We start from the raw sequence: 13,328 nt of genomic DNA on the forward strand, positions 1-13,328 counted from the left end.
AATAACTGCTGAGATGTACACTGCAGCGTATCTGCTGTACAAGTAATAATGGAACTGTTATTAATAAACACTATCTCTAATTTAGTGGGAGGTAATGGCATAGAAGATGAAAAAAAAATTATATATAATGAAGTCTTACTTATACACTTTACCATTTGTGATGGCCCTGGCAGAGGCAGTTGGACCAGCATCATCATTATCTCCATTGCCATTAAGTGAGTTGCTGTTATGGTGGCCAGACTCAACCTTCACTCTGCTGTCCCACCTTCCTCTCTTCACAGCCAACTCTTCTACCCATCCCATCATCAGTGGGCACCAAGAAAGGCTGACAGAATTTATGTCCACAGTCATCACCAACCTTCTCCATGTATATCTCAACAAGTAAGGGATACCTGTAGTCTGTTCCTAAGGCCTGACAGTCCCGTGTGCCAGACACTATCACCTGTCATCTCTTGAGAGCTAATATCATCAACCATACTGAATAAATGCTGTCTTACTCACTTTAAAGCATACTTGTACATTACTGTACTTGTAAATATTTATTGTATTTCAGTTAGAATTTGTTAAATCACTGGTGGTCTGAATCCCCCAGTCAGTGTGACAGCCTTGACACATGGCATAGGTTCAGTTCCCAGGAGGTGACTGAAGGTTTTTCGATCATGGAATGTAACCAAGGTTGATCATCTCTCCTTAGATTTAAGTATTGGAGTATGGTAACCTGCTGTAGACTTGAGTTCCTTCATCTTGAAACGGGTGATATGGAATTCTGTGTTATAATTTCAGTAACAAATTGTGTTTGCAGGTTGCGAGTCAGAGAGTGGCGTGAAAAGTGTGGTGTGTCACACCTTGATCTTTCCGGGGTGTTCCACTTCAAGCATCGTCTGTGTAGCATTCCTGTAAGCCATCTGCTTGTGGAACATGTCAAGCACCACTACCATCCAAATGCATCTCCAGGCTATGATAAAAGTTAGTCAGATTTAAAATCTTTCATATATTGGCAGATTTTGTAACAAAACACTTCAAGTAATGAGGACATAATATAGACGCACTATGAGGGTAAGTGTTAATACGTGCAGTATATACTGCATTTTAAGAAGAACTTAGTAGGGGTTGAGTGGCTGATGTAAAGAGAGGGTGAGAAGGGAGGGGGGAAAACTATGACAAGGGGGGAGGTGGTGAAGCACTGAAGCAGCGTGAGTGTGAGTCGACGGAAGGAAAGCAAGTAAGTGAGGACATCCAGGTCCTAGATTCTCAGGTCATAGTTTTTAGAGTGTTAAGTGCTCATCTCCCTGCAGGTGAGAAGTTATAATGTCATTGTTTTTACAAGGGGGAGGTGGTGAAGCACTGAAGCAGCGTGAGTGTGAGTTGAAGGGGGTGGGGGGGAGGCGAGAGGGTATGAGGGTGATCGGCATCTCAACCGAGCTGTTATCACGAGTCTCATACTCTGTGTCAGTCACACTCACGCCTTGCACGCCATCCATATCAGTCGCACTCACACCTAGCACACATCAGCATCTTGAAGATGAATCATCGGCAGGAGAAACTGGTGCTACGGGGGAAAATAGTTGCACTGAGAGAAGCTGGCCATTCTATAGCAAGCATCGCAAGAGAGCTTGGAATATCGAAACCGACAGTGAAACGTTGGTGGGGAAGATGGGAGGAAAGTGGAAATCTCCTTGTTTGGCCTAGGTGTGGTGGTCCTAGAAAGACCAGCCCAGCAGAAGATCAGAGGATTTTGGATGAAGTTGCTCGGCGTTCACTAACAAACGCTGTTGCCATCGGGGAGCAGCTTCGTCTTAATGTTACTGCTGGAACTGTGAGAAATCGGCTACACAAGGCGAACATACACCACAGATACCTGGCTGGTAAGGAAAAGCTGAAGGATCACCATCGAAATGCTAGACTTCAATTTGCCCAGCAGTACGCAGGTTAAGGAATTGATTTCTGGGGCAAGGTGATCTTAGATGAGAAGACATTTGCGTCAACCACCCATGGGCCACTCCATTGTTGGCGGCCAAACAACTAGAGATACGAACGACAAAACATCGTCGAGGTGGCAAGAAGCAGGCACATCAGTGTCAATGTTTGGGGCTGGATACACGCATACGGTTTGAGTGAGCTGATAGAGATTGATGGGAGATTCAACTCGACAGAGTATCTGGACATACTGGAAGAAGCATTGATACCCTCCGTTCGAGCCTACACGGTCCCAGAACCTGAGCCCATCATAATCATGCAGATATGAATTATATAGTAGGTCTGTGATGTCTTCAGGTATAATTTGTTAATTATAAACCTCTATGGTTGTAATAACAGAATTCTAATGCTACCGTTATCGGTATTAGATAATTCACGGTCATCTGTGATGCAATATATATTCCTTTACATAAAAAAAAGGTTAGTTGCCAAATCTATCTATCTATCTATCGCCAGACGCCTCAATCCCATACGGGGTGGCCACAAACAAATCGCCTCCACGTTGCCCTGTCCCCCGCCATTTCACTGCCCTTCTCCCAACTCACACCCTCCTCTCTCATATACCTCTCCACCCCATCCCTCCATCTCATCCTCAGCCTTCCTCTCCCTCCCCCCCCCTCAACCTTACTCATATACACTCTCCTCGTCAGTCTCTCACCCTCCATCCTCTCCTCATGGCCAAACCACCTCAGTGTGTTCCTCCTAATGCTTCCTATCACATCCACATCCGCACCACAACACTCCTTTATATCCTCATTTGTCAGCCTGTCTCTCCATGTGACTCCACAGGCTCCCCTTAAATAACTCATTTCCACTGCTCTCACTCTTGACTTGTGTCCTTCCAACAATGTCGAAGCTTCACTTCCATATGTTAGAGTTGGTATCACAATACTGTCATGTAGTAACTTTTTCACTTCCATGCTCACTTCCCTGTTTCTTATCCATCTATCTATCTATTGCCAGACGCCTCAGTCCCGTTTGGGGTGGCCACAAACAAATCGCCTCCACGTCGTCCTGTCCCCCGCCATTTCACTGCCCTGCTCCCAACACACACACCCCTCTCTCATATACCTCTCCACCCCATCCCTCCATCTCATCCTCGGCCTCCCCCTCCCTCTTCCCCTCTCCACCTCACACACATACACTCTCTTCGTCAGTCTTTCACCCTCCATCCTCTCCACATGGCCAAACCACCTCAGTGTGTTCCTCATAACACTTCCTATCACATCCACATCCACACCACAACGCTTCTTTATATCCTCATTCGTCAGCCTGTCTCTCCATGTGACTCCACAGGCTCCTCTTAAATAACTCATTTCCGCTGCTCTCACTCTTGACTTGTGTCCTTCCAACAACGTCCAAGCTTCACTTCCATACGTTAGAGTTGGTATCACAATACTGTCATGTAGTAACTTTTTCACTACCATCCTCACTTCCCTGTTTCTTATCACTGCTTTCAAAGAACCAGCAACCTTTCTTCCCTGCTGTACCCTTTCAAGAACTTCACCCTCCAAACCTCCATCCTTACCCATCACACTACCCAAGTACTTAAACGTACTCACATTTTCCACTTCCTCACCATCCAACCTTGCTGTACATTCACTGACTTCACCTCTCTCAAAGACCATCACATTACTCTTCCCTACATTCACCTTTAGATTCCGTTTCTTACACACTCTCTCAAACTCATCCACCAAGCCTTGCAGCTCCCCTTCGTCTTCACTCAACAACACAGTATCATCTGCAAACAACAATACAGGGAGTTTCCAAACACTATCCTCTCTCACCAGGGCCACTCCAACATCCACTACCCTACCTTGTACCTCTTTTATTACCCCATCCATGTACAGATTGAACAACCATGGAGACATGACACATCCCTGTTTCAACCCAACCTGCAAAGAGAAAAATTTACTTAGTTCACCATCCACACTCACTGCAGCCTTCGCACCATCATACATACTCTTCACAGCATTCAGCAACTTTCCATCTACTCCATATATCCTTAATACTTTCCACAATCCTTGTCTATCCACCCTGTCATATGCTTTCTCCAAATCCATGAAAGCCGCATACAATTTTTCCCTACTCTAGAAACTTTTCCACTAAAGATCAAAGAATGAATTTCTGATCTGCACAACCTCTTTCCCTCCTAAAGCCTCCCTGTTCTTCTCCAACCAATTCTTCTGTTCTTTCTCTAACTCTGTCAATAAGTATCCTATCATACACATTTCCTATTATACTAAGAAGACAAATGCCCCTATGATTACCTCACACTTCTTTTTCCCGTTTTCCTTTGTACAAGGGAATAATTATACCTGACTTTCAATCCTCCAGGACTCTACCTTCCTCCCAGGCCAATCTGCACATCTTCCACATCCATTCTACTACTATCTGTCCCCCATGCTTCAGCATTTCACCACACACTCCATCAATTCCTGGGGCTTTCCCCAATTTAACTTTCTTCATTGCTTCCACAACTTCTATTCTACTGATTTCTTCCTGTCTTCTCACCTCCCTCCTTCTCCCAGCCATTCCCCAGCAACTTATACTCGCATTACTTCCATCCTGTATGTTCAACAATTCCTTAAAGTGTTCTCTCCAAATCCATAAAATATCTTATTCAGAAATAATATATATTCACATACACAATATGTCTGATATGGCTTCACACCTTGAAATAGATAAAATTACAAATCAGAGTAGATGGGGAAGAGGGAAGGGGAATGAGTGTTTCAAAGCTGAGCACCGACTTTGCTCATGTAATAGAAGCTGTGAAGACAAGAAACAACAGTGTGGTGAGAATCTGAAAGGCAAAATATACAAAATGGCTGTCTGGGTAAACCTCCATATTAATTATATGGTATTAATACTGTATTACACATTTGTTGCAGGATAACTTCTCCATTCACACAGCTCGTATCGTGAAACGATGGTTCAGTGAACATCCGGACATTCAACTACAGTACTCTCGCGTCCAACACGGTAATATTGTCATGCATGGGTCTCGTTTTGGACCAAAAACGTGTTCAACTAACAATAGAGCTTATGGGGAAAAATGAATTGTGTCAGCAACCCAGGGAAAAGTCACCCTAAATACCTACCATATACCTATACATATATTGGTACTACTGTAATTATAATAAATGTTACTGTACTATGAATGGTAACTAACCTTTTAGGATAGTGCTGGTGGGCTTGCTGGGAATGGAAGGTGATATCCGAGGCTGTAGGTAGTCCTACTGCGTCCCCGAAAGATGGCTGTTGGCGTCACTAGTGTGTAATGGCTGCTGCTCCTCCTCAACCTCCCTCATAAATCCTTCGAAATCACATTCAGAATCACTATCCTCGTCCACATCCATGGAAGGTCCTGCTTCTGCCTGTTCTAGCACTCTTCTCTCTTCCTCCTCTTGCTGGAAGAAGCTAGTGATGAGTGTCTGAGTCCTCTTGTTAATGTGTCTCCTGTACAGATCAGCATAGTAACGCACACTGTTTTCCACGGTATGTATCACTTCCTGGCGTCGGATTTCATTAGGATCCCTGTTCATGGCCTCCTTAAGAATTTCAACAGCATGAAGGATCTCGGTAACATCCTGCATCTTCAGGGGGGGGGGAGCTGGAGGTGCGTTGGAGTCAGCAGCAGCCATTCTCACCTCTACCTGCGCCTCGTCAACTGCAGCAACTCGACGAACAGCTTCGTCCAAGGTGGTCTCCTCTCGGCGTTTGCACAAGGTCTGTTAAGTCCTCCTCTGCAACCTCCTCACAGCCTGGGACCCTCTGAAGTTCTGCCAAGGTTGCCTGCCTGCTGTCCTCAGGGCACTGAAGTGAATCTTGTTGGTGAGAAGTGGTGAAGTACGGAGTTAGCTTGCGCCAGGCTTGGTTGATTGTTGCCACGTTAACACTATTCCAGGCAGCCACATTATTGTCAACACAATTTTTCATGTTGTACTTTTTCCAAAACTGTACAACAGTCATAGCAGCAGGGTTACTTGGAATAGTTGACGTCATAGCAGGGTGGGGATATTCCCGAGGTGGTGATGCTGGCAGTGGTGTGGCAGCGCTTGTTCCTGGTACAGGTGAGTCAAGATCAGGTGAGGACGAGCGAGATGATGCTGGTGAACTGTTGGGGCTTCCACCCAATTCTGCCTCCATCTGCTTCACTTCTGAAAAAGTTTCTGTTGCTTTCTGAAGATGTTGGCTTAGTCTCTGATTGTAAAACATCTTGAAGTTACTTATGACCTCCTGGTCAAGAGGCTGCATAAGTGACGTGGTGTTGGCTGGTAAAAACACCACCTTCACTGCTGGGTCTACGTCAGCCAAGATCTGAGGATGTCCACGGGCATTATCTGCTAACAGGAGGATTTTCTCAGGAAGTTTCAGAGCTCTCATCTTGTGTTTTGCATCAGGGATGAAGTGTTTCTTAAACCATTCTATACAGGATACTGCCGTCATCCAACCTGAGTCATTTTTATGCCAGATAGCATCCAGATCTGCCATAGAGCGGTTGTAGAAGCACCTGGGGTGTGCCACCTTGCTTATCAAAAATGGTCTCATTTTATGAGACCCGGAGGCATTGACGGTTAGAAGTAGAGATACACGGGACTTGTCGACCTTCCTGCCTCGTCCCTGGCGGCTGCTTTTCATGATGTAAGTGTTGTTAGGCATCTTCTTCCATTGTAGTCCCGTCTCGTCCATATTGTACACGATGTGCTGTGTACCCTTCCTTCTCTATGATGTTCTTCAGTAGAGCTCGGAATTCTGAGGCAGCAATGTGGTCTGCTGAAGCAGTTTCTCCATGCAACTTGGCCCGCCGTATCTCCTTCCTCTTCAAAAACGATGCAAACCACCCTGTAGAGGCACGGAATGAGTTAGGCTGTGACCCAGTCCTCCTCGTAGCCACACTATAGAACTTCTTCTCCATCACCCTGATGTTCAAAGAATCTACAGGAACACCCTCTGCCTCCTTCCTCCGTACGTAGATACTTAGGTACTGCTCCATTATAATGATTGCTGAGTCAGTAGGCCTGCACCTGGAGTCAAGTGGCCCGCCTCCTTAAGCCTTCACTGTCGCCAGGATCTTGTCTTGGTTTTTTATTATTGTTCTCACGCTGGCTTCATTCACGTCGTAGGCCTTGGCGATGTCCACATTCCTCTCCCCTTTCTTCTTCCTCTCGATAATTTCTAGCTTGGTGGCCTGAGGGAGGTGCTGCCGCTTCTTGGGGTTCTCAGAAGGCTTCCTAGACATCGTGAGCAGGGTAAAATGCAGTACCAAGCGCAGAAATTTAGAAAATGCTGCGAGAAAAAAGCACCGTCCAGTGCGAATTAGGAGTGGAGCTGTGGTGGGAGAAATTTAAACAAAACATCACATGACAGCAGAACCGTTTTTAATTGGGCGGCATCATGATCACGTCACGATAGCGGGCGGGGAAAGCTACTTGATCAGAAGTTTTCATTGGCTATCATCATCATGGGAATGTCCAGTATGGCCGTGTTGGACCGGGGGTGATCGTGCTAGAGTGAACTCTACGGATTTCGCCCACTTCTCGGAGCTCTGTACGTGTTATGCTAACACACTCGTGTTGCAGTAATTAAATCGTATTAAATAATACTAATTAATTGCTCTCCGTGCTGGACCCGAATCGTGCTGGACTAACGCGTGTTGGACACGAGGGTACTGTACTTGAGTGGCCAAGCAAAGGCTGCGACCTCAATCCCATTGAAAATGTATGGGGACACATTGTAAATTCGTGGGAGCCTGAAGAAGCAGGAACACCACAGACTTCTCCAACATACTAAGGATATGTGGGAGCAATACTGCAGACTTCGACGAGAAGATGTTTATAAGACAGTAGCCTCTCTCCCTGGAAGGTTACATGAGGTGATTGTTAAGGAAGAAGGCTGGATGAAGTACTGAAGCAATGGGCACTTCATCATTACTGTTTCTTCCCATCCTTCCACTTCACAAGCGATGCCCCTATACTTATTGTAACATGGACATCTCCATAATACTTCTGCCTGGAACTTGAACTCTTCGTAGGTCTTGTGTTTATGTCATTTGGGATATTGGTGGTGGTAATAAATACTGCACATAAAAAGGCTTCACTAATCCCAAATTATTTGGATATTTAGTTTATAATGAAAATCTTTATATACAGACAATACATAAAAACAGCAACTAGTAATCTTGCTTATGAACTTATTAAAGATGCTTGTTGCAGACTCGGTGTATTTTTTTAGATTTATACATCAAAGATCTAGGATTATCTTGTAGGGCAAGCATTCACACATCAAAAGCCAACTGAGTGATCGACGACCATAATCTTATCTATATTAGGACTGAGTATCACTGTGCGAGGTATGCCCATTGATAAACTGTAGTGAGAGGTATTCGTACGGTGATGTCAGTAAGGTGATAAACTGATGTGTGGCCTGATGCCTGTCATCCCTTACAAAGAAGGAAATGGGATGATGATGATGATGATGTAATGATTAGCTGAATATTCTGAAATGGTGAAATATTGGTAATGATTGACTATTTGACCCCATCCATACTACCCAGTTAAGTTGTGGATTATTGTAATCCCTATATATCGCAGTTGCATACACTACTCTCAGCATTTCTTACCTTGTATTATCTTTCACTCCTATTGTCCTCTTCCTCCCTCCCCTTGAATTCAACCACCACTATCCCCCGCCCCTCCTCCCCCTCACCCCTTCCTTCTTTATCACTTCCATAAACCTCATTTCCTCTTAGGGCTTGTATTCCAAAATGATTGTAGTTCCCATACTTCTTGATGTCATTAAATCTTGCATGTATAGCATTGCTTTGTACACAACGTGTCAAAAGGAAATAATATATCAAGCTTAAGATATTGCCCTGAGTAAAAACAACGACATTACAACTTCTCACTTGCAGGAATACGAACATTTGACACTAATAACTATGACCTGAGAATCTATGACCTGGATGTCCTCACTTACTTGCCTCCCTCCCTTCGACTCACACACATGCTGCTTCAGTGCTTCACCACCTCCCCCCTGCCACAGTTTTCCCCCCTCCCCTCTCACCCTCTCTTTACATCAGCCACTCAACCCCTACTACTGCACGTATTAACACTTACCCTCTTAGTGGGTCTTTATAATGTCCTCTAATGATCATCTTAGTGCATGTTAATATGTCGATATACTGGTTCAGATATAAGAAGAAACATCTTTGCTCTCTGCCTCCTACGCACACGAGCAGTGCGGCCATGCCACATGACTGGGAGAGGAATAGCAGGGGGTAATAAGACTCCTTGAGGTGACTGTACATGTATCTCAGTTATTAGATAGTTTTGCTACCTTGGCAGTTTGCCACTTTAGAACTTCTGGAATGGTATAGAATGTGTTCACACAGTGAAACTTCACTTTCCATAATTTTTTTTTTTTTTTTTTTTTTAATGATAAACAATACTTCTAATGTAATTTTTAATTTTTCCTGGGCTGATATATTTTGAATTAAGATCCAGGCACAGCTCTTTCTTAAAATTCATTCAGCAACTCTTAAATAAAAGCAGACGATAAGAAATTGAATAAGAGTAGTTAAATTTCTTGGAGTTTTGGCAACACATGGCACGGCAGGTATGGCAGGTGGAGAGCCTGTGTTTTCCTGCTCTTTAGTCAGCCATTTCAGGGAAGTGATTCAAGTCTAAGTGGGTGTTTTTGTGAGTGAAAATTTGCACTTGTGGACAAAAATATTTGCAGAAAGTGCCTTCAATCTCCAAACCACATATGAGTCATGAGGCATAAGCAGTGTGACTATTTTTCAGGATTGATATAGAGTGAATGTAATGCACAAAAGTGTTGTTCATAGGCCTCAAATGATGTGACCTCTGTTCTGACCTTAATGGGTGATGGTGTCTTGGTGGTGCTCACTGAGGATCCCCAGAGGCATGTCCTTTGAACATCTGGAAACCATTAATACTAGAAAGTGATTCCAAGTAAATCTCAAAGAAAGGGTTTGATGTTCCTTTGAATGCCACCCTGGGAGCTCCAGGACTCAATTCCAGGCATGAAGTCTGAGCTGTGAGATGTCAGACACGAGTCCAGCCAAAGAAGACTCGGCACCACAATAGTCCTCAAGACAGAGGTTCACATCCTCTATGACATCACCAAAGCCCTGAGTGGATGACCTGCTTTCCAAGGGTGCATCAAAGCGGCAACACATTTGATGTGATGCAGCAAGACAGGCCAACAACCAACATGATGCAGTGCAAGGGATGTCCAGCATGGACCAACCCAGCACCCCTCAGGATGACAGGAAGCAGCATCCTTGGATGATATTGGAGGAAGTGGACAGATGCCCATGAACAGCCATCCATCCCATAGTCCACAACATCTGTTAAAAAAAAGTGTGGGGGGAAATGTAATATAAAATGAATACAAAAATATTAATAACAGCAGGTAAAAAACTCTCCACCAAAACCAAAAAGTCTAAAAAATGCTAGAAGAGCAAGAATTGCTAATCAGTGCCTAGAAGCAGTGGGAATGCTGTGGACCCATAAAATGATAAGTAAGCATAAGACAAAAAATGCCCAAGATGAAACAAAAGGGCCTAACTTGACCCAACTGAGTAATCTGATCAGGATAAGAGGAGGGGAGAAGAGGAAAATAGGGGGAAGAGTAAAAATTACGAAGCAGAACAGAAGGAAAAATCCAGGAATGACCAACCTACCATAATGCACTTGTAAATTGCTCCAGACTAAAATTACAGAGGCTAAAGGACATCCACATGGAACATAGGATGAAGGTGAACAACCTGAAGGGTGATGGGCATCTTCAGCAATTTAGAAGACAAAATAAAAAAGCCAAAATGAAGCGAGGCAGAAGGGGCTGACCAGGAGGAAAGGTTGTTGTCAGAGAATGTTGCTGGAGACAGTACAAGTTGCACATAAGAGTCTCAGCAGCAGCAGTGTGTTTATGGGCAGGAATTTTTGCGCCAAAGATACTTTAAGCATTTGGCTGACACTGCATCGCAGCATCAGTGTGTTTGGTCTCTAACAGAAGTAAGTAGAAGAAGAAGGAGTTTAATCTAGGCACAGTATGGATAGTATAGGTTTCCTGGCAGTAAATCCTAAGAGGCCATTAACATCCACGACAGTATTATCTTTAGAATGTTCATATACAGGCAGGGCTTGTTATACGACCACTCGATGTATGAGAAACTGATGATACGACCTGGGTAAATTAAGGGATTACAGTATTTTCGTTATACGATCTCGAAAATCCAATGATACAACATTCAGTCTGGGGCGAGGTGGGAGGATTCTAACTCAGGCATCCCAGCAAACACAGCCACCGCCATTTTCTCTCAACCTTGGAGAGTATTAGCAGGACTTCTCAGTGAAAATGCAATATTTTGGCACACTTTGCGATATGTGATAGCATGCATGCAATAATGTGATAACTTTCATAATTTCATAATCTGAAAACTAAATTGGGGATTGCAAAATTAACAAGTCTACTGAAAGACTAGTACAACAGTAGGATTTAGTAACTCTTACGATAACCAGTATTATAATCTGGTAGGGCCTTAACAGGTAAACTATCTATCTATCTATCTATCTATCTATTGCCAGATGCCATAATCCCGTAAGGAATGGCCATTTGGCACTGAGTTATTTGTTTTACTGGGAGGGGCACCCAACCCATTTGTTGACACGTAGGGAGCACATATGGTTTGATTATATGGTTACCACCCAGCATTGTAAATGGTTTCCTGACTTACAGGAAACCATTTGGCTTGTTACTCAATGTAAAGCCACCTTTAGGGGAAAAAAAAGCAATAAGAAGTGACAGGAAACAGTTAAACAAATTCAGTAATGTTAATTAATCACTCCACATATAAATATGAGGTGCTACCCAAAAATTCCAGTAATTTGAACAGAGGGAACCAACCATTTACAGTTTTGCCTTTTGCTGCTAGGGGAAGTTAGCAGCACCCCTTGTGTGTCAGTGTGGCCCCCGCCGTGTCTGTGATCGGACATGTTGTTGAGCTACGCTTACTATTGTAACATGGTGTGTAGGTGGTTTGGTGGTTTTGCAATGGCGGACCAATGACGCAGCAATGTTAAGTTGATGTTGATTGTTTTCTCCAATATCCAAGGGATTGTTCACAGGGTTGGTACCAAAGTGGGTAACCCAGTTTTACCCACCCGGGTTTTTCCAGTAAAACCCACTTGACAAAACCCACTACTTTACCCACTTTCTGGGTTTTTTCGACCACCATTTGTGCGAGGCATATTACTGATACCTGAAATAAAAAAGAAATTTTGCGCTCAGTTTCTTCACGCTTACTAATACCTTGGTCACACTTTTCTATAAAATGAGTGTAAACATGACACCTATGTATAATATTGGGTTAAAAAATCCTAATAGTATGTGACTTGGATTCAAGGTAAATTTCCTTGGTTTTCATCTGTTGAATACAAACTTTACAGCCAGCACTACCCGTCTCTAATTTTGAAAGTTTTAAAATTAAGAGTAAAATTATATATGATAGATATGGTTTTTAGTTTTATTAACCCCTTAAACGCGGATCGTCGCATTTGCGACGGTCGGCCCAAAGGACAGGACGGCGGATCGTCGCGTTTGCGATTTGAGTAAATTTTGAATAACCGCGGGCAAGCAGGCTCCAGCTGGTATTGTCTATCAGTACCACCACCCTCTAGCTACAACTAGCATACTTTACCTTTGTACTACTGACCTCAGTTGTTGCCAAATATCGCGTTTTCCCCCCATCCCCCCCCCACCACGGCCCGGCCAGCCTGGCTGTGATACATGGCAGCGCTCTGAGCGCTCAGAACTGTAAATCTGCGATCTCTTCTCACAAGCAGTTTATGCTACTAGGAAACGCTTGTTTCCCCAGTTGTAACACTAGCTTTTTTTCTCACGGTTTGCCTCTGTTTAGCGTCAGTTTACTGCAGGCATTCAAAGTGAGATTATGGCGAGTTCTAGCTCTTCCCAGTCAGTGCAAGCGTCCGACAGGAACGAGAATAAAGTGGCGGACGTAAGGCAGAATAAAAAGCGCGCCGTGGTGATCTTTTGGGAAGTAATATGATTGAAAATAATGTAGTATACATGTTTTTAGCTGTGAAAATGGAAATGTTTGTTGAGTGACGGGAAGACTGCCGCCACAGTGCATGTCGGCCGTACGCTTCAGTGATTTTAGCCTTATTTTCAGTGCTTATTGTACAAATACGGATTCCTAACTACCTTTACGTTGTAGTATAAAGTTTACTGTGACAGAATGAGGCTGTGGTAGAGGGGAAACCGGGTTGCTGGAGGTGTGAAAGTGAAGATTTGGTTACCCA

The 13,328-nt window shown here is 43.9% G+C and overlaps 1 protein-coding gene across 2 annotated transcripts in view; it reads left to right on the forward strand.

Annotated features, from left to right (window-relative positions):
* The first annotated feature begins 203 nt into the window (after window positions 1-203).
* Window positions 204-13,328, forward strand: part of LOC145396754 (leucine-rich repeat-containing protein 14-like) — a 182,802-nt gene continuing 169,677 nt past the window's right edge. For both annotated transcript variants that reach the window (XM_080270038.1, XM_080270039.1), the window contains exons 1-2: window positions 204-381; window positions 803-966. In XM_080270038.1, the coding sequence (XP_080126164.1) occupies window positions 338-381; window positions 803-966 (208 nt within the window). In that variant the 5' untranslated portion in view covers window positions 204-337. The remainder of the gene's footprint in view (window positions 382-802; window positions 967-13,328) is intronic.

The sequence above is a fragment of the Coenobita brevimanus genome, chromosome 39 (assembly GCF_032717465.1).
Source record: "Coenobita brevimanus isolate Jiangsu-jjx chromosome 39, ASM3271746v2, whole genome shotgun sequence".
Classification (NCBI taxonomy): Eukaryota; Metazoa; Arthropoda; class Malacostraca; order Decapoda; family Coenobitidae; genus Coenobita; species Coenobita brevimanus.